This window comes from Diabrotica virgifera, chromosome 5 (assembly GCF_917563875.1).
Source record: "Diabrotica virgifera virgifera chromosome 5, PGI_DIABVI_V3a".
Classification (NCBI taxonomy): Eukaryota; Metazoa; Arthropoda; class Insecta; order Coleoptera; family Chrysomelidae; genus Diabrotica; species Diabrotica virgifera.
Window position 1 is genome coordinate 21,684,457 of NC_065447.1, and position 21,385 is coordinate 21,705,841.

Genomic DNA, 21,385 nt, shown 5'->3' on the forward strand with positions numbered 1-21,385 from the left:
TGCATGAGAGTTTAATCTCTGTTCGAAGAGTTTAAATCTGTTCTGTCGGACAAAATACGTGTGCCGTTTTCGTGTTCTGACCGTTCCAAATTTTTAACCTGTTCCACAATTAAAACTTCCCCTGTTCCAGTGTTCCCATATATCAAAGTTTGTCCGACTAGACACCCTTAAGCTATTAATAAATTTTCAGCTTGCTATTAATCAACTTTTTTTCGGCCTGGAGGGGGTTGTGTCACCAACAGGATATTTTTTCCTTATTTCTCTGAACTATTTATATTTTGTGGAGAAATACATTTTTAAAATTATGTATTAAAATAAATATAATCTAGTATAAATTGTATAAATTGTAGTCTAGTATAAATTGTAAATTGTATTATTATAGTAAATACATTATTATTAAACTGTTTTTATTTGTTTCATTATTTTTCACACTTAGTTTTACAAATTTAAAGTAATAATAATTCAAGATAAAAATTTTTTAAAAAATTCTTCAGTTATCATATTAATAAGAATATATGTAAAAATATGTGAGAAATATATTTAAAAAGAAGTGGGTATTAAAAAAGTGGTGGTCTTAAAAAAGTACCATTACTTTTAGTATATGAATATATTCAAAATGTATTTTTGTATAAATTCAGTAATACTTCAGTAATATAATAATAAATTCAGCTAAAAAAAATTAAATGGCTGACAATTTCAATAATTTCGTCAAGACAAATTTGATTTAAAAAAGAAATAAAATTGAAGAAAATGAACATGTTTAGAGTGTTTTCTTAAAGAAATATTCTGTTTTCTTTTGTGTTTTTCTTTGACAACGATGTTTTGATATGATATTTTTAACTGAAATTCTTGTTATCCGAAACGGCCTCCCTCCAATTATTTTGTTTAACGGAGGTTTTACTATAGTGACGAGCTGACGCCGTTACGAACTGACGCCGTTACGAATTGTCCTGTCCGTTGCCATTTTTCAGGTTATGAACTCGCGGATTACGAGATGTCACGGAACCGTCACAGATACCCATACTTTTCGCGCGCACTGTATTATAGGTACACATTTTCCTAGTAGTTCAAGTGTGCGATATATTTTGTCGTAATTGTAAAATTAGAACTGTTTTGTTACGCCCGTTGCCCCCACAATTTATTAAAACTAAAGAGGGGAAATCTAAACAACAATAATTTCATTCCGAGTGTTATCTGTCTATCAGTAGTCTCGCTTGTTGCTTTTATCAGTTCAATTTCATTTTAGCTTCGTACGTAGTATTGATCAATATTTTGTTTCAATTTTATTTTTAGTTGATTTTTGCATGAGTTTATTTTTTGGTTTCAGTTTTGTATTGTGAAATAGTGCATGCGGGCATTATCTAAGGACTACTCATGGGTATCCCGACGGAATCTGGAATGCTTCAGAGCTCTCAGGTAAGTGATTGTCTTTGATTTCCTTTTTTTAGATAATTTTCAATTGTGTACAATTAAAATGAAAACAAGTAATTGGACTTCGTAAGTCCTATGTTTTCACCCAAAGTAATAGAAAGTAGAAGTGGAAGTCGATATTTGAACTCTTCGCGTCGATTGATATACGATTTTACTAATTTTGTTTAAACATTGTTTAAACAGAAATTACTTCAAAACCGGAACTAAAGATTCAAACTCAACTTTTCAATAGGCTTCGATTGATGTGTTACATGTACTATTTCTGCGACTATAATGGCACTTCTGGTTAGAACTTTTTAACCGGAAATGATATAAAAACCAAAATTTTACATTTGTTCTTATTTTGCTAAAGCACGTCGAATGATATATCGCTTATACTATTTCGGTGACTTGAAAACAGTACTTACGGTTGCAACTCTAAAACCGGAAGTCCGATGTCAAATTTCTCCCTTGGCTTTCATTCGACACCTTATTTGTCATTCTATCTGTATTAATAACGGAGGAGTTGTATTCGCGAACGGAAATACAGACGGACAGTCAGTCATGAAACCGGAAGTATATATTTGTTCTCGTCTTGCGAAGGCGCGTCGAATAATATATCACTTGTACTATTCCGGTGGCTTTAAAACAGAACTTCGGGTCGCATTTCTAAAAACGGAAGTCCTATGTCAAATTTATCACATTTAGTACCATCCTTGGATTATAAGCTTTCATTCGACACCTCAATTGTCATTCTACCTTGTATAGTGACGGAGGACTTATATTTGCGGTCGGACGGATAGACGGACAGACAGCCTAGGTCAAATTTCCCTGCTTTATTACCATCCTTGGATTATAAGCTTTCATTTGACACCTCATTTGTCATTCTACCTGGTATAATGAAGTAGGAGTTATATTCGCGATCGGACGGACAGACAGCCTAGGTCAAATTTTTCACCTTTAGCACCATCCTTGGAGTATAAGCTTTCATTTGACACCTCATTTGTCATTCTACCTGGTATAATGACGGAAGAGTTGTGTTCACAGACAGACGGACGTGCATAATTCAAAGTTTTCACATTTTTTCAAAATTGGGTGAAAACAAGAAACCAACAGTTAGTAAACTTAACGGCAAAAATGTTGCACCACCAAAAATTATGTTCAATTTCATAGTTGATTTTTTCGTGAACGGATTAACGCATTCCGCTATTTTTTTATTACTTTAGACTTTTCTTTGGTATTTACACTGGTGGGCAAATGTTTACTCAAACTTCTTTTTGAGCTTATACCAAGTGGAAGAATCGAAATGTTTTTCTTACGTTAAGTTTGAAACACCCTGTGGGGTAAAACAGGGAACAGGTATAAAAGATCGGAATATAAATATCAAAATCTTTTATAATCGAAATATGTATACTAGGTCTGGATCCTGCGTATGAAAAAAAAGTTGATTAATAGCAAGCTGAAAATTTGTTAATAGCTTAAGGGTGTCTAGTCCAATAAACTTTGATATATGGGAACACTGAAACAGGGGTAGTTTTAATTGTGGAATAGGTTAAAAATTTGGAACGGTCACAGCACGTAAACGGCACATTTATTTTGTCCGACAGAACAGACTTAAACTCTCCGAACAGAGATTAAACTCTCATGAAAAAATCAGACTGCTATTTTTCGCCTGTCATAATTCCTGTCATTTGACATATTCTACATGTTCCACTCATTAAAACGCCCATTTGGTGATAAATAGCAGTCTGATTTTTGCATGAGAGTTTAATCTCTGTTCGAAGAGTTTAAGTCTGTTCTGTCGGACAAAATAAATGTGCCGTTTTCGTGCTGTGACCGTTCCAAATTTTTAACCTGTTCCACAATTAAAACTGCCCCTGTTCCAGTGTTCACACATATCAAAGTTTATTCGACTAGACACCCTTAAGCTATTAACAAATTTTCAGCTTGCTATTAATCAACTTTTTTTTCATACGCGGGATCCAGACCTATACGGTTTTACTCTTTAACATGCGCTTTAACTGAAACAATACTAAATTAACAATAAAAATTATTATTTTAGACCACATGTTAAAGTATAAAACCGTCTATTTTCTTTCTTTTTAAAGATATCAGGGAAATTCAAAAACAAAATGTTCAGAAAACCTAAGACTATAACATGATTTCGGTGTATACTCATTTTTGTACCTTGCCCTCCCTACAGGGTGTCTCAAATTTACATAAGAAAACATTTCTTTCCTTTCATTCGGTTCAAGCTCGAAAAAGAAGTTTGACTAAACCTTTGTCCAACAGAATAAATACCAAAAAAATCTAAAATAATAAAAAAAAATAGGACAATTTCATTTTTCCACCAATAAGTCACGAATTTCTCGTACTCTCCTCCGGTAAAGATTTATTAAAATGTTTTTCAAAACTTTTTTTTCTAGCCTACTTCTCTTTTTATTTGCACTCTTTCATAAAATAGGGAGTGTGGCAGAAAAATAAAAAATTTAAGACGAATGAAGCCATAGGTTTCGCAGTCAATATCCCAACCACACACACCCAATAAAAAATTTAAAAAAATACATGTAGGCATTGAAGCTACTGAGATGGTTTTTAATTTTAATTAGCTTTGGCTTTATAATGTATTAATCGGGTACATTGAAGTGTTTTTTATGATTCTGGTATTATCTTATCTAAAATAGCCCACTCAGAGTACTAACCCAAGCAATTCAAGATAAAACTGTAAATCTTTTGTGAACAATGAAAAAACTAAGTAATACGATTTTAATTGCAATACTTATGTAGTTTTAATAGTACAGTAAAACCTCGATAGAACGGACCTCTATTTAACGGACTTCGGATATAACGGACAAAAAAACTGATCAAATGTAAAAAAAAATTGAATGCAAAAAAATATGAAAAATCGAATTCTGGAAGGAAAAACAAGGGCAGGATCTCGGCACTGCTCTGTGCTAACGCCGATGGATCGCATGGATTGACTACTATTATTGTGGTAAATCTCGTAAACCTAGTGTTGTCAAAGATATAATAATCAAAAGACATCATCTGTCCGTTTCATATTATAGCTCTAATAATGCATGGTTCACCAGAGATATTTTCAAAAATTGGTTTTGATAGGATTTGTACCTGCAGTGAGAAAATTTCAAGAGAAGAAACCGGTAATACCGCCTAAAGAGGTGAAATGTCTATTGATTTTAGACAAAGCTCCTGCTAATCCTCCCGAAAATATTCTAAATTCAGAAGATGGCAGCTTTAATTGTATGTTTTGTCAAAAAATGCATGGCTTATTCAACTCATGAATCAGTGAATAATTTTGTCAACCAAATGAGTATATTGCAGAAAGTTTTTAGATGAAGTAGAAAAATAAAAAATTAGCGAACAAAACTTTATTCCTTTTTTAACTTACACTGTATCTGTACACTGTATCTAAATACAGTACCTATATAATTTCAATTTTAAACCTCTTTTTGATTGATTTTAAACCTATTTATATACAACGGACTTTCGGCTTTAACGGACATCCCGTCCTTCCAATTAGTCCGTTATATTGAGGTTTTACTGTAATATTTTCTTACTATTTTTTGTTAATCATAAGTTTTTTTGAATTAATTAAATTTATTTAGTTATTTAATAATAACGACAGTTATGGCGTCACAAAAATGTCATCTACTTACATAAAAATCCAAAAAAGTTGAACTACTCAACTTACAAAGACACTTAAGGAATGTGTCGTTTATAGAATACATATTTCTTCTATACACTCGTAATGTAGACCTATTTATGACTCAAACTCTACAGATAAATGGCGAGTAACAAACTCTCCATTTCACATAATATATACACTGTGTCCGTAAAGTATGGAACAAATTATTTTTTAGCTAAACAGAGCATTTTAAGAAATAATCCTGAAACACGTCGATTTTTGATTTTAATTTACGGTGTTTTAAAATAATATTCTGATATACAGGGTGAATTACTTTCGAGTAATGACGTCACCGTCATTTTTTTTAAATGGAACACCTCCATTTTGTCTCAATTTTCGGATTACTCTAGCTGAGCTGATTCCAAAAATGTATCACATATTGATTCAAATTGGTACAGGGTGGACAGAAATACAATAGTTTTGTGTATGCTCATATTATTAAAGTTTAATTAATTTTTGATATTAAATTAAAATATTCAACTAAACAATATCAAAAATTAATTAAAATTAAAATATAATTAAAATATCAAAAATAAAATAAGTATTTTTGAAAATATTGTTAATTTTACTAACGCGTTACTGTATGAACACACACAAATCTATTGTATTTTTGTCCACCCTGTACCAATTTGAATCAACATGTGATACATTTTTGGAATCAGCTCAGCTAGAGTAATCCGAAAATTGAGACAAAATGGGGGTGTTCCATTTAAAAAAAATGACGGTGACGTCATTACTCGAAAGTAATTCACCCTGTATATTAGAATATTGTTTTAAAATACGGTAAATTAAAATCAAAAATCGACGTGTTTCAGGATTATTTCTTAAAATGCTCTGTTTAGCTAAAAAAGAATTTGTTCCATACTTTACGGACACAGTGTATGTACTTTCAGTTGTGTGAAATAGGCGTTCCCATTGAATTGTTATAAGTCGATGCTTCCCATCATCATTATCAAGGCTTTCCATTCCTGATGAAATGATTGCCGGTCCCTTATTAAAGTTCTTCTCATTCAAAAATAAATAACCATTTTCAATTTCGTTGCAACACGAAACTACAGCCGCATTATATTCTAGTTCAATCAGAGAGTGCAGCAAGCACCTCTACCACTTTCAAAACTTATTAGTCTCTCATCAGGAGGCACATATCCTGCTCTCTCTGACCCAACCAGGACAAACCTGGTGTAACCAGAGAACTCTGAGCAGATGGGACGTGAATTATAAATTGTAAAATTCCCTTATCTTCTTTAGTCTCAGCATCCGTTATGGTTTGCAAATTTTAGAAGCGTCGGAGGTGTAACCAGAGAAGGTTCCCATTGTTTTCGATCTGGTGGGATGTAGAGTAATATTTTTAATGTTATTTTATGTACTCTTAGATTGAAAACTTAGTCTTCTTCTCATTCGTTTTTGTAGTAAATCACTTCACATTCTTCTTTTTTTCAACAGATTGTCATGTTACTAGTTTTCTGTTTTAATTTTATTTATTATGCTGTAGTTTTTTCTGAAGCACCTTAGCTTTTTTTGTTAGGCCTCTGCTTGTCATCGTTTCATTGTCATTGCATTAAGCATTGTCATTAGAGTATTACCGATCTTACACATTTTGAGTGACTGGATAATGTGGACAATACGATCCAGTCCACCACTGTACTGGATAAGTCGCTGTATTACTGGACTGGATAAATCGCTGTATTATTTGACGGTTTTTGCTGTAAATTTTAAAGAACCGTTTGGATTGACATAAAATTTGGCATACGCATAGCCAACATGTCAAAGAAAAAAAGTGATATTGTGCCGATGTGTGCTTTTGCCCTGGGGGGTGAGTTTCACCCCTTCTCGGGGGTGAAATACATACGTTCAAAATAAGTCCGAAATTCGATAAAATGCCTAATTCTAAGCAACTTTTATTCTATACAGTTTTTTCACCAAGTTATTTCGAGTTATTTGCGAGTGAATATGTTCATTTTTCAACAAAACAAGCACGTTTTTAGACAATTTTTCGCAAATAATTCAAAAAGTAAGTATTTTATGGAAAAAAACCGTTGTTAGCAAAAGTATAGCTTGTAAAAAAGTGAAAAAAATGGTGTATACATGAAGTCTCTAGACCTAGTAGAAGCAGAGTTATAGCTAAAGAAAAATAGGTTCATATTCGCCAAACTTCAAATAAATATATTTCAACGTGAAATAACCAAAAAATGGAGCACTTTTTGGAAAAAACTCATTATAACTTTTTTAAAGAGTTTAAAAATCTTTATGTCCATTTGAATAAAAAAATATTCTGGCATTAAATGTGAGCAAGCTACGCTCAAAATACAGTTGGTCCGTTTTGATTTGGCATAAAAAAATCGGGAAAATCACCCCCTAATTAACAACTTAAATATAATTAATCGTTACCGCTTCACACGTTGCTTGCTTTATTTATGTTGTGTCTATACGACCTGTAAGTTTCATCGATTCAACGTGCTTATTTTTGAAAAAAAAAAATGGTTTTAAAATAAAATTTTTAAAATTTTAAATTTTGAAAAAAATGCTCTCTTTCAAAATAACCTAAAAATTATTAGTAATACCAAAAATCTCAAGAAGTAATAAAGTGTACGTTTTGCTTTTCTGAATTTGGACTTTTTGTTTTCCTGTTAGACAAAACTCGGTTATGCTATGGTTGTTCAAAGTTTGCATACACTCGGGATTAGTGACTATTCTTGAAAAGGCTGTAGTTAAAATGGCTGAACGAGTCGCTTCAACACTTTGAGCCGCTGAGACTTACAGATCGTATAAATAATAAATAAGTAAAGTAACTTGTGAAGCGGTAACGATTCATTTTATTTGATATGCTAATTAGGGGGTGCTTTTCGCGATTCTTTTTACCAAAAAATAAAAGGTACCAACAATATTTTGAGCATAACACTTACTTTTAAGGTTAGAAGTTTTTTAAAAAACAAAAATAAACCTTTTTTAAATACTTTAAAAAAGTAAAATGAGTGTTCCCCGAAAAGTGTTCCGTTTTTTGGTTATTTCTCGATGAAATATTCGATTTGGAATTTGACGAATAAGAACCTACTTTTCGTTAGCTACAACTTTGCTTGTACTGGGTCTACAGACTTAATATTTTATTTTTTTTTAAACTATATTTTTATTTTTTTAGAAACTATATTTTTATTAAGAATATTTTTTTCGGCAAAATAATTACTTTTTGAGTTACATATTTGCGAAAAACCGTCTAAAAACGTGGTTATTTTGTTTAAAAATGAACAAATTCACTCGTAAATAACTCGAAAAGTATTGACTTGGTGAAAAAACTCTATAGAATAAAAGTTGCTTAGAATTAGTCATTTTATCGAATTCCGAACTTATTTTGGACATATACTTTTTCACCCCCGAGAAGGGGTGAAACTCACCCCCAGGGCAAAAGCATATATCGGCACAATATCACTTTTTTTCTTTGACTTATTAGCTATGTGTATGCCAAATGTCATGTCAATCCAAGCGGTTCTTTAAAATTTAGAGGTTTTGCAATATTTTACCGTTAAAGAACGTACTATGTACTACGGACTAGAATAATGTGCATCGGGCATTATGCCTTGATTTTCCATGGCAATCCATAGTTTAGAGAGCGGCATATCATAAGCCTTAGTTAAATAAACAAATAAGTGAGTCTGAAGATAGTATTTCAATTTTTTCTTTAATACCTGTTTCAAGGTAAAAATGCTATCCCTACCTAAAAATTTAAAGCACAAAATTGAAGGAAAGGAATCTTTTTTGGACGTACGAGAGGGAAAGATTTCGGTTAATATTTTTCGACTTACGAAAGGAGAACGTACCAAATAGAAAATATTATAGAGTCAGAGGTTGTTCTTTAGTCAGCGTTTTTTCAGCCGGACTAGGTCAAGATGACCCTGATGAGGAACAAATGGTTTTCTGCGAGGACAAAAAGAATTATCGAGTTTAGACTTTTAATCAAATGATTTTATTTAGCTCAAAAAGTCCAAATGTCTCGTGCGTTTTTTGTTTTTGTTATCACGTAATAGTGTTATTATTGAATATATAGGGTGTCCCAAAAGTAGGGGAACGGTCAAATATTTCGCGAACTAAACATCGGATGGAAAAACTGAAAAATACGTGTTCAATCAAAAATCTATCCAATGACACCAAACACCAACTCCCACTACACCCCCTGGAGGTGCGGTGGGGGGTAACTTTAAAATCTTAAATGGAAACCCCTAGTTTTTCTTACAGATTTGCATTCGTTACGTAAAAGTAAGCAACTTTTATCCAAGACATTTTTTGGAACTGTGGATAGATGGCGCTATAGTTGGGAAAAACGATTTATCCTGATACCATAGGTAAATTATAGAAACGGTCTAATATCTCGAGAAATACACTTCCAAATAAGAAACCAAAAAACAGATTTTTAATATTTTTCGAAAACCTATCGATAAACACTAAACATGACCCTCCAACCCACCCCCTGGAGGTGGGGTGGGGGGTAACTTTAAAATCTTAAATAGCAACCCCCACTTTTTATTGCAGATTCTAATTCGTCTTGAAAAAGTAAGCAACATTTATTTGAAACATTTTTTGAAAATTCTTATAGATGGCGCTAATAAATCGTATTTTTCCAATTGAAGCGCCATATATCAACAATTCTAAAAAATGTTTCGAATAAATGTTGCTTAGTTTTTCATGACAAATCCGAATCTGTAATAAAAAGTGTGGGTTGCTATTTAATATTTTAAAGTTACCCCCCACCCCACCTCCAGGGGGTGGGTTGGAGGGTTATGTTTAGTGTTATTCGATAGGTTTTCGAAAAGTATTAAAAAAATTGGTTTGGATTCTCATTTGGAAGTGTATTTCTCGAGATATTAGACCGTTTCTATAATTGATCCATGTTATCAGGATAAATCGTTTTTCCCAATTATAGCGACATCTATCCACAGTTCGAAAAAATGTCTTGAATAAAAGTTGCTTACTTTTACGTAACGAATCCAAATCTGCAAGAAAATCTAGGGGTTTCTATTTGAGATTTTAAAGTTACCCACCCCCACCCCACCTCCAGGGGGTGTAGTGGAGGTTGGTGTTTGGTGTCATTGGATAGATTTTTGAAAATGATTGAACACGTATTTTTCACTTTTTCGATCCGATGTTTAGTTCGCGAAATATTCGACCGTTCCACTACTTTTGGGACACCTTGTATAATAATGCATAGAAAGGTTATCATACGTGTCATTTAACAAAACATAAACAATTTCGTGCAGTTTTGTCGAAATATTTTCATATCTTCTCCTTATTACTGGCAGGGCCCCCGTAAGAACTACTGGCGCCTGTGTGCAAAAAATGATTTTGGCGCCCCTTAAGGCATTTTGATAATTTTTTATTTATTTATTTTTTTTTTGACGGTAGGTAGGTAGGTAGGTGCAAATAAAGCAAAATAGGAACAAATAACACCATAGCAAATCTTAATTAAATAAAGTTTAAGGGGCTTTATTGAATCAATTCTGCTGGACCATCTTGTCACACATAGAGGGTTTAGACTTAACCCGAGAACATTTTTGCTCACCTCACAACATCCCACCTTTTTGTGGATGGCGAACCCAGAGTAACGCGATTTTCAAATTTTGTCCATTTAAGGTACGTTTTTACTGCAGCGGCTGGCTCGTTAATCGCTGAAAGATCGTCGCTGAATCTGAGCATTGATTGCGGTATACTGCTTGTGTGATTTGTTGGCGGTGCGTGTTTCGGAGTTTTGTATTTGAGAAATTTTTGTGAAGTGAAGCTTGTTTTTATAAGTATGTATCATTTCATAATTTCCTAATAAATGGTTGTTTATCACAATTTTGAAGTATTCTTCTTCTTGTCTTCTTTTCAATATTGCACGTTTTTCTAATCTTGTAGCATTGGACAATTCTTTCTTCAACCTCTATTTCCTCTGCTCGCATGTATTTTAACAATAATTGTTTTCTTTGAATAATAATATTACTATTGTCCGTCTGTCGTCTGTCCGTCCGTCCGTAAACATAACTCCTCATTATACCAGGTAGAATGAAAATGAGGTAGGTGTCCAATGAAAGCTTATGATCCAAGGATACTACTACAGGTGAGAAAATTTGACCTAAGACTTCCGCTTTTAGAAATGCCCGTCTGTTCGTCGTCCGTGAAAATAACTCCTCCGTCATTCCACTAGGTAGAATGACAGATGAGATGTCGAACGAAAGGTTATGATTCAAGAATGGTACTAAAGGTGAGAAACTTGACCTAGGACTTCCGGTTTTAGAAAGGCGACCGGGAGTACTATTTTAAATGTATACTTCCGGTTTTCTGACCGTCTGTGAAGATAACTCCTTCGCCATGGCACTAGGTAGGTATAATGGCAAATGAGATGTCGAATGAAAGCTTATAACCCAACGATGGTAATAAAAGTGAGAGATTTCACCTAGGACTTCCGGTTTTAGCAATTCGACCGAAAGTACTGTTTTAAAGTCGTCGGAATAGTACAAGTGATATGTTATTCGACGCGGCTCAGCAATACGAGAACAAATATATATTTCCGTTTCATGACTGTCTGTTTGTCTGGCCGTCAACGAAATACGCCACTATAACCGCCCAGTGTCTACGATTTTGTCTGCTCTCATAGTCTCAGAGCAGTCACCAAAAATCGACACTTGCTGCCCCTGGGTACAAAGGTTATAGACGCTTCAGTCAAAACGGCTCCTACAATTCACACAACCACACGCACAATCAGATATACCGCATTCACTGTTCAGCTACAGAGTTTCCAGATGTGATTTTATAAATCTCCCACTTATAAACTGAAATTCCCTCAAATTGAAGCTCAAATCTCTCAAATTTAAATTTTTGGCACATTTTAATGAAGTAGTAGTCATATGTAAAGAAGAGTAAACCAAAATTATACTACTTATTACCAGAGGCCCTGGAAATAATTCATAGGTCCTATCGTCTTCGATTATATGAGAGTATAATATACAGTTCTATCGTTGATTGAAATATTGATATGGGTTCCAATACCTCAATCAAAGGTTCTATGTACATTCGCAAATTTAATTCCCCTAGACGGTTTCAAATTACCAAAAAATTGTGGGAAAATACCCCAATCTGGCACCCCTGTTCAGCGACGATTTTCAGCGATTAAACGAGCCAGCTGCGCCAGTAAAAACGTACCTTTAGACGGGACTTACCATAATACTTATAACAGATCCACAGGGTACCAGGCGGTGCCGTGGTCGAAAAATTGTTTAAACAATTTTTTTAAACAAATTCACAAAAGAAAATTTTTCGTTTTGAACAAATTTTTTTTAGATAACTATGGTCATTCTGAGTAAAAATGGTTCCTTGTCATTTTTCTCTAAGATTGATTGTTGTCGAGTTATACGCGATTTAAGATTTGAAAAATGCGAAATAATGGCCATATACCTAACTCGACAACAATCAATTTTAGAGAAAAATCACTAGAGACCTTTTATGCTTAGAATAACCCAAATTATCTAAAAAAGATTGTTCGAAGTGAAAAAATTATTTTTGTGAATTTGTTTAAAAAAGTTGTTTAAGCAATTTTTCGACCAAGGTACCGCCTGGAACCCTGTGGATTTGTTATAAAGACCTCTTTTTGAGTAAGTTTTTGCAAAAAAAAACCATCGAAATAATTTCGCTAACGGGGGCAACGATACAGCTTGGGCTATAGCGCTAATTGTTAATAATTAAGAGGAAACAGTAGCGATCAACAGGTAGCCAAAACGCGTTCCAAGATTGCGGCTATAATTTTGAATATTTTTTCGAGATATTTGGCACACGTATTCGTAATATAATAAAGAATGGCGGTACAGAGCCCAATTTGAAAAATATATTTAGATGTGGAAATTACTCTGTAATTAAATACAATATTAAAAAAACCAGCCTGTACCGCCATTAAGAAGAACAAAAAAATACACTTTCTTCAAATAAACTTTTTTATCCGATGCCTAGATTTTGTGTCATTTTGGAACTACTAATGAAATAAAAAATTTTAGTAGTTCTTAATGGCGGTACAGGTTCGTTTTTTTAATATTGTATTTAATTACAGAGTAATTTCCACATATTAATATATTTTTCAAATTGGGCACTGTACCGCCATTCTTTATTATATTGCGAATACGTGTGCCAAATATCTCGAAAAAATATGCAAAATTATAGCCGCAATCTTGGAACGCGTTTTGGCTACCTGTTGATCGCTACTGTATCACCTTAAAAACAACAGCTTTGTAATAAAATAATGACAAAAATTTCTTCAGGATCTTGAAGGAGGGGTTTTAAACTTTGACTTCGTCACTTTTTGACTCTCATATTAATAATTTTTAATCGAGTTATTAAGCCTTAAAAATGGCCATTTTCGCATTTTTTAAGTTTAAATCGCGTGTAACTCGGCAACAATCAATTTTAGTGAAAAATGACAAGAGACAGTTTTTACTCAGAATGACCCAAGCGATCCAAAAAAATTTGTTCGAATGAAAAAAATTATTTTTGTGAATTTGTTTTAATAATTTTTCGACCAAGGCACCGCCTGGCTCTCTGGATTTGTTCTAAGGACCTCATTTTGAGTAATGTGCAAAAAAATCGAATCGAAATAATTTCGCTAACGGGGACGACGATACAGGCCGGTCTAATTAGTTATTTGATGGGTATGCTATTATCAAATATTGTCGATTCATCATTTGAGTGTCACACAATCGTTGGGTTATCGATGAGATAGAATTACCGCCCACACACTACTACTTACATGTTTAGAATTTTTCCACGAAATCAGGGCTTAGTTAGGTATTTCTTATCTACAGTTTTTCTACGGAATGGGTGTGCAGGATTTTTTATTTTATATCTATAGGAAGACTAATAATGTCAACCAAACAAAGTAAAACTGATCTATTTAATTTCTCAACTTTTATTTTAAAATTAATTTTTGCTTTTTGATTTTTTTTTTGTAAATATTTTTGCAATTTTTTATCCTCAATTTTTGCGCCCCTAAAGGATGGCTCCGTGTGCATTGCACACTTTGCACTTATGGTAGCGGGGGCCCTGATTACTGGAATGTGGACGAATGTCTCTTTATATCACAGTAGGACAGACAAAGCAATACCAAGCAATTTAACTATTTATACACATTTTCTCATTACATTTCTCATAAAACTAAAATAGTAGTGATCGATGCGTGGCACGCAGTTTGCTAACTTCAAAGCAGTTGTTGTTAGTTAAATCCATATACAAACATAAACATAGATCTATATGACAGTCTGTTGACCTTCTAACAAGTTCAAGTACTATTTTACGCAAGAGTTGTAACTAGAAATCATTACGGGGGTATTACTAAAATGAAAAGTAGATGAATCTTAAGACATTTCTTATTAAAAATTTAATTCAACATCAGTGGGAATATTAAACACAATCTGAAAGGGTTCACACCCAGTTAAGATTGGGCAAACTGCCCTCACTCCCAGAATCTAATTTTTTCATCTTTTACGTTCTATGTGATTAAAAAATAAGAATCAACGCAATTTTAACCCCCTCTCCCCCTTCTCCTCACCCCACCACCAAAAAAGTCATTTTTCATTTTAATTTTTTTTGGTGGAACACAATCAATTCAACAATTTAAAAAAAATTACACGCATAGTTGAGGCTTTTAAAAGACATGTGTATTTTTTATAGACCCATATGTTGACTGTACATAACCTCAAAATGCATTTTTTTGGAAAAATTTTTAAGATAATTTGTAAAAACAAAATATATGCTCATAATGAATTTAAATACTAAATTTGACCATTATTATAAAAATATATTTGCTTATTTCTTCTTTTTCTTTTTTTTGTGTAGACACGACTCTATGTTTGCTTTTTTTTAATAAGCCTCCAGTAAATTCTGGAGTTGAAAGGTTCCATTGTTTTCGTGGTCTTCCCACTGATCATCTTCCTATTGGGGAACCGTCTCTCACCGTCCTTACTCTTACTATGGTATGATAAAATTGATCCAAATAATGGCATAACCCAGACATCCAAAGTGAAAGTTTTCCTCCAACACCAAATTGTTCTATATGGTCCACATAATGTTCAGAAAAAAGTCACACCATTTTTAGCGTCGGGTTTGGGGGGGGGGGGGAGAGGGGGGAGAAATCGGTAAATTCGTAGCTTTTTATGTTTTTCGTCAATATTTCTAAAACTATGCGGTTTAGCATGAACAACCTTCTATACAAAAACGTTCTACATTAAATTTGAAATAAAAAGGTCCTATGCATAATCCTTCTAAAATGAACGGTTCCAAAGTTACGGAGGTAGTATAGTGTAATTGGTCCCAAAAAAACGCCTAACCCAGACATCCAAAGTAAAAGTTTTCCTCCATCACCAAATTGTTCTATATTGTCCACATATTGTTCAGTAAAAAGTTACATCATTTTGAGAGTCCGGTTTGGGGGGGGGGAGATGGGGGAGAAGTCGGTAAATTAGTAGTTCTTTTACGTTTTTCGTCAATAGTTCTAAAAGTATGCTTTTGCGTAAACAATGTTCTATACAAAAATGTTCTACATAAAATTTAAAACAAAAAAGGTCCGATACATAATTGTTATAAAATCAACGGTTCCAGAGTTACGGAGGGTGAAAAGTGGAGATTTTCGATACTTTCTATATTATTTGGACAATTGATGATGATTTTGGGTGTTGAGGTTGACGTTTCTTCAAGGGCTTATCACTAACATACTATCGGCCACTGAAATAGCAAATTTTATTTCCAAAAAAGTTTCTTTTATCAGTAATAATATTATAAATTGAGGAAATAAAAAATGTAGTATATCAAAGTGTGTAAATAATTTATTTCTTTAGCTGAGCGCTTTCGACATAAACGTCATCATCGGAGCTAATGCTAAAATAAAAAAAGAGGTCTTGTAAGAAAAAGAAGTACAAAACTCTTTTTTTACTTACGTCAATTGTTAAAAAAAAGTACCGCTACAAAATTGAGGTGTTAACATTTGCATCTTGTGAAAATAAATTTTGGTTGGATATGCTATGTCCTCCGTACAACCCCAAACAGTAAAAACAGAAAAACGGCCACATTACACGTTACACAAACACAAAAAATTTTTTTTCATGGTATAGGTATCACCCATCCATTGTTGGCCTAGTAGAAACAGCTGACTGACAAAGTCGGATATTCAAATCTGCATTTTGCATTTCTGCTAGGCCAACAATGGATGGGTGATACCTATACCATGAAAAAAATTTTTTTTGTGTTTTTGTGTAACGTGTAATGTGGCCATTTTTCTGTTTTTACTGTTTGGGGTTGTACGGAGGACATAGCATATCCAACCAAAATTAATTTTCACAAGATGTAAATGTTAACACCTCAATTTTGTAGCGGTACTTTTTTTTAACAATTGACGTAAGTAAAAAAAGAGTTTTGTACTTCTTTTTCTTACAAGACCTCTTTTTTTATTTTAGCATTAGCTCCGATGATGACGTTTATGTCGAAAGCGCTCAGCTAAAGAAATAAATTATTTACACACTTTGATATACTACATTTTTTATTTCCTCTATTCATTCAAGTGTGTACAAACTTATCAGTCTTTCAACTAATATTATAAATTGCCCAAAAAATATAAAAAGTATCGTAAACCTCCACTTTTCACCCTCCGTAACTCTGGAACCGTTGATTTTATAACAACTATGTATTTGGCCTTTTTTGTTTTAAATTTTATGTAGAAAATCTGTGTATAGAACATAATTTACGCTAAATCATAGTTTTAGAAATATTGACGAAAAACGTAAAATAACTACTAATTTACCGACTTCTCCCCCATCTCCCCCCAAACCGGACGCTCAAATTGGTGTAACTTTTTACTGAACAATATGTGGACCATATAGAACAAATTTGTGTTGGAGGAAAACTTTTACTTTGGATGTCTGGGTTAGGCCTTTATTTGGACCAATTATAATATACTATCTCTGTAACTTTGGAACCGTCCATTTTAGAAGGATTATGCATAGGGCCTTTTTTATTTCAAATTGAATGTAGAATATTTTTGTATAGAAGGTTGTTCATGCTAAACTGCATAGATTTAGAAATATTGACGAAAAACGTAAAAAACTACGAATTTACCGATTTCTCCCCCTCTCCCCTTCAAACCCGACGCTCAAAATGGTGTGACTTTTTCTGAACATTATGTGGACCATATAGAACACTTTGGTGTTGCAGGATAACTTTCACTTTGGATGTGTGGGTTTGGGTCTAGTTATATCATACTACTACTCTATTTGTTGTCATTCGGCTTTGTGGTTGTTCTATTCTACTCGTCTCTTTTTAAACCAGTTATTAATGTTCTCCACCTTGCATCTTCGTCTAATATTTGTACTTTTAGCTCTGTCCCATAGTGTGTCACCATAGATTTTTCGAAGAGTTTTCATATTTGCTGCTAGTTTCCAGCATTATTTTTGTCCCCTCTGTGTCAGATCATGTTTCTGTCGCGTGTGTCATTATTGGTCTGATGACTGTTTTGTAAATTCTGCCTTTCATTTCTTTTCAGACATTTTCATTTATCCGTATTGTTTCATTGAGGCAACCTGCGACTCTGCTCTATGTACTTTGAAACGAAAAAGGCGATGGACTACCCCAGCTAATTGAAATAATATTCGAAAATATTACCTTAATCATCCAAGATAGCCATCTCTACACCCAACACCCTTAGCTTAGCTCAGCCTCTCAAGGTGTATGTTCGTCTCGTCCTAATCTTAGAAATGAATTATGAAAATTCGGAATGAAGCAAACAAAACAGTATTTTTAACTAATCATGTTTATTGTTCGATAAAGATATAATAAAAATATGACTTAGTAAATGCATTAACAAATATATTCAAAAAACAGTAAAATCCTTTATAAAAGGTATATTTAAAATCCCTCAAAAGGGCTACATCACAATCACATAACTAGTTTTCGACTGGTTTACCAGTCATCATCAGTGCTTACGTGCAATGTACATGCTAACCACCAAGATATAATGTAACAAAAATATGTGGGTCAAAGCCCTGTAAAAGTAGTCCGTCAAGGAAACATCGGTTTAAAATGCTACATTAAGCGTGGATGTTTAAAATATTTTGCTAATATGCCCCAGGTAACATCTGAGCTGTGGGTTTTTTCTCCAACACTTTATTAGGGATTATAATGTTCACAATCATATAATCGAAAATAATATTTTTCGCGGCGTTCATTGAAAGTTCTACTCTTAACGGCATTTTTCGGAGTTATATTTTTTGTAGGCAGCGGCGATATAAAGATGTCTATTAGTGATTCGCGAAGGATAGGAAAATACCCAGATATTTTGTTAACGGTAGAACGAAGGAAACTCGAATATTTGGGTCCCCTAATGAGAGGACATAAATAAGCATTACTTCAAAATATAACGAAGGGAAAAATAGAAGGAAAATGGAATCCAGGCCGTAGAAGAATGTCATGGTTGCGGAATTTGAGAGAGTGGCTTGGCTGCACTATTAATGAACTCTTTAGGTCAGCCGTAAACAAGGTCAGGATAGCCTTGATGATTTCCAATCTCCGAAAGGAGTGGCACGAGAAGAAGAACATTTGTGATTCAGCAGCACTTCAAAAAATAATTGGCAAATTATTAAAACTCGGCATAGAAATGTCTATCAAAGACATAAAAATGAGGATAAAAAATTTATGAGCAACTTACTGCCATTAACTGTCAAAAACTGAAAAATCAACCAGGCCCGGAGCAGGTTTTAAGGACGAGTATAAGACGGTATAAGTCAAAATTAAACTGGTTTGATGAAATACACAGTTTTATTAAAACCAGTGTGGATGATCCACGTTCATTCCCTTTTAAAAGCCATGGTCTTGTCCAAACGCGTTTTTCCAAAAAAGCTTCTCTTAATTCATCCAATGCAATTTGACACAGCTTCCGAAGGAACTGTTTCAGTCGAACCTTGTTTTTTTAGAAATATTTATCATTTTCAGTGGATTTGTTGCTCTATTGAGCTCGCAATAGTACTAGCTACTGGCTGAAAATTTCCTAGCCACATATAAACTCTTCTAGCATGCGCCAAACCAGGACAGTAACTCAGGCTAGGATACCGGGATATCTAGCTTGCTATCCTAGCTTGAAAAACTAGCCTCGTGTAATCCGGGCTTTAGTTCTTCTTTTACTGTTATTCTGTTGTTCTGTTATTTCTCTTGAACTTACCTCATTATAAATTATAGCGTCGGCACATGATCTTTCCGACGTAAAACCTTATTGTTCTTTGGCTAATGTTATATTTTCGTTAAGTTTGTGTATTATACATCATAACTTTGTTGGTTAAGTTTAATGTTGTTTTAATAAATTTATTTCTCTGTAATTTTCCGGGCCCGGTTGGTCTCTTTGAAGAGAGGTATTAGGTAATATGTAACATATTTGTGTTGGTCTTTGTCGTCAAAAAATGTGTTCGTTATTCGTGCAGCAGTCAGTTCTACATTTTCGTTTTAGCATTCTCATTATGTTTTTGCTTAATTCCGGGTATTTTTTGGTTACTTATTCGAACGTTAAAATCCCCCAGTATTCTCATATTGATCACCTCTAGCTTGATCTACTACTTGTTCGTCATAAAATATTTCCCTTCTTGTTTGAGCTTGATATTTTCTGGGTCGTATACCTACCCCAATGATGTTCAGGTCTTCCTTATCCATTCTTATTTTTGCTGTTCAATCCTTTCTGATAGGTACTCCTTGATGTGATTTTGGTATCATTGGTGTATTAGTAAGGGTACGCTTTCTTTGGTCCTGTTTTCCTTTGCTATTCTACTGTAGATTAGTATATACATATTCAGCTAATTTTAATTATTCTTTTCTTTTCTTTTTGTTTCCTGTAGAGCGCATATTATATTTATTTGTTTCTCTTTTAGCACTTGAGTTATTTCTTGGTCTCTAGTGTTGAACGATCTGATGTTCCATAGGTTACTCATTTGGGTTTTGGATATTTTTCTCTTGTCTTATTTCTTGCCGTGGTCGTCTTCATATTATTATCAGTCCGGTTCCGAGGCTTCACTTGTGTAGCTTCTACTTATTTAGAAAATATAAGTTAGCCTTTCGAAACAGCGGAACACGGGACGGGACAGCAAAAATACCCGCTGTCCTGCTTCTGATTTTTTCTGTTATCACTGTTATCAGCTCTAGTTGTTGTAGTTTCAAATTTAAGAACGGTTTAGATTTAGATAGTTTCCAGTTCTTTTTGCCAACGGGTCTCATGTTGCCTCTATTTTGAGAAGTTTTCTTTGGCCTATTAAATAACACCACAAAATTGTTAAAAAAGTTTTATTGTAAAAAGTACACATTAACGTAACTGCTGATAAAAAGATCTGTAAATTTAAATATTTTAAACGTCTCTCTGATGATGACTCCAAATAGAGTCGAAAATCGTCGATTTAGAGTGCTGGTCTGCGCTCCCTGTTCTAAGTGAAAATTAATACGGTTTTGCCTTCGCATTGCAACTGAATAAAAATGGAATTTTTATTTTATTTCATATTGGTCTTTACTATTTTGAGTAACTAGGTCCATTTTCCGTTGGAATTTACCAGCTGAACAGACGGGGTCGTGAATTGCAAGTTTTTAAATTCCCTCTTGTCTTCTTCGCTTCAGCATCCATCTGGCTTGCAATTTTTAGAAGCCATGGATGTGTTAGCAGGGAAATGGACCAATACGTTTTCAGTTAAAAATCTTTTAGTGATATTTGTAATATTTTTCAATATTATTAACGTTTCTATTAGGTTGAAAACTTACTTTGCCTTTAAATATTTTAAAATTTATCAGCCTTTGATCCTTCAAATTTTATCTGTAAAAAGATTTTTTTATGTTTTACGGATATTGATTATCTATCCTTATCTATACGTTTTAAACATTTGTTAATTTCAAGATTAAATATCTAATACTTATTAATTAAAAGTAAGATGTTTACATAACGTTCAGAAGGTATCATGATATCATGTTAATAAATGATGGTGCTTGCCTTCATTATGGAAAAAGAAAGATTTCCCTAAATTTTGTTTTAGAGAAATGAACTGAAGATCTGTTGTCACTGTTTAGGATTTTAGAATCCTAAACAGCAATCTTAAGGGCATTTTTTTCTCCTGGAAGCGTACTCCAGATCGTACTCCAGTTTGCTTATTTCACATCTGTTCAAGACTTCGTTTTCTATTATTACGTACGGTCAATAAAAAAACAGACTGTGCCATCTCCAGTACTATTTAAAATATATTTGGAAAATACACT

The 21,385-nt window shown here is 33.5% G+C and overlaps 1 protein-coding gene across 4 annotated transcripts in view; it reads left to right on the plus strand.

The window, feature by feature from the left end:
• LOC114326911 (coronin-2B) overlaps nucleotides 1-21,385 on the plus strand; it is a 128,256-nt gene that overhangs the window by 31,345 nt on the left and 75,526 nt on the right. Inside the window, exons 1-2 of one of the 4 annotated variants that reach the window (XM_028275372.2) lie at nucleotides 1,178-1,250; nucleotides 1,328-1,416. The exons of 1 other annotated variant lie outside the window; for it this stretch is intronic. In XM_028275372.2, coding sequence (XP_028131173.2) covers nucleotides 1,375-1,416 — 42 coding nt within the window. In that variant the 5' untranslated portion in view covers nucleotides 1,178-1,250; nucleotides 1,328-1,374. Of the gene's footprint in view, nucleotides 1-1,177; nucleotides 1,417-21,385 lie in introns of those variants that run through there. 2 more of the 4 variants (XM_050651307.1, XM_050651308.1) reach the window with 2 other exon arrangements.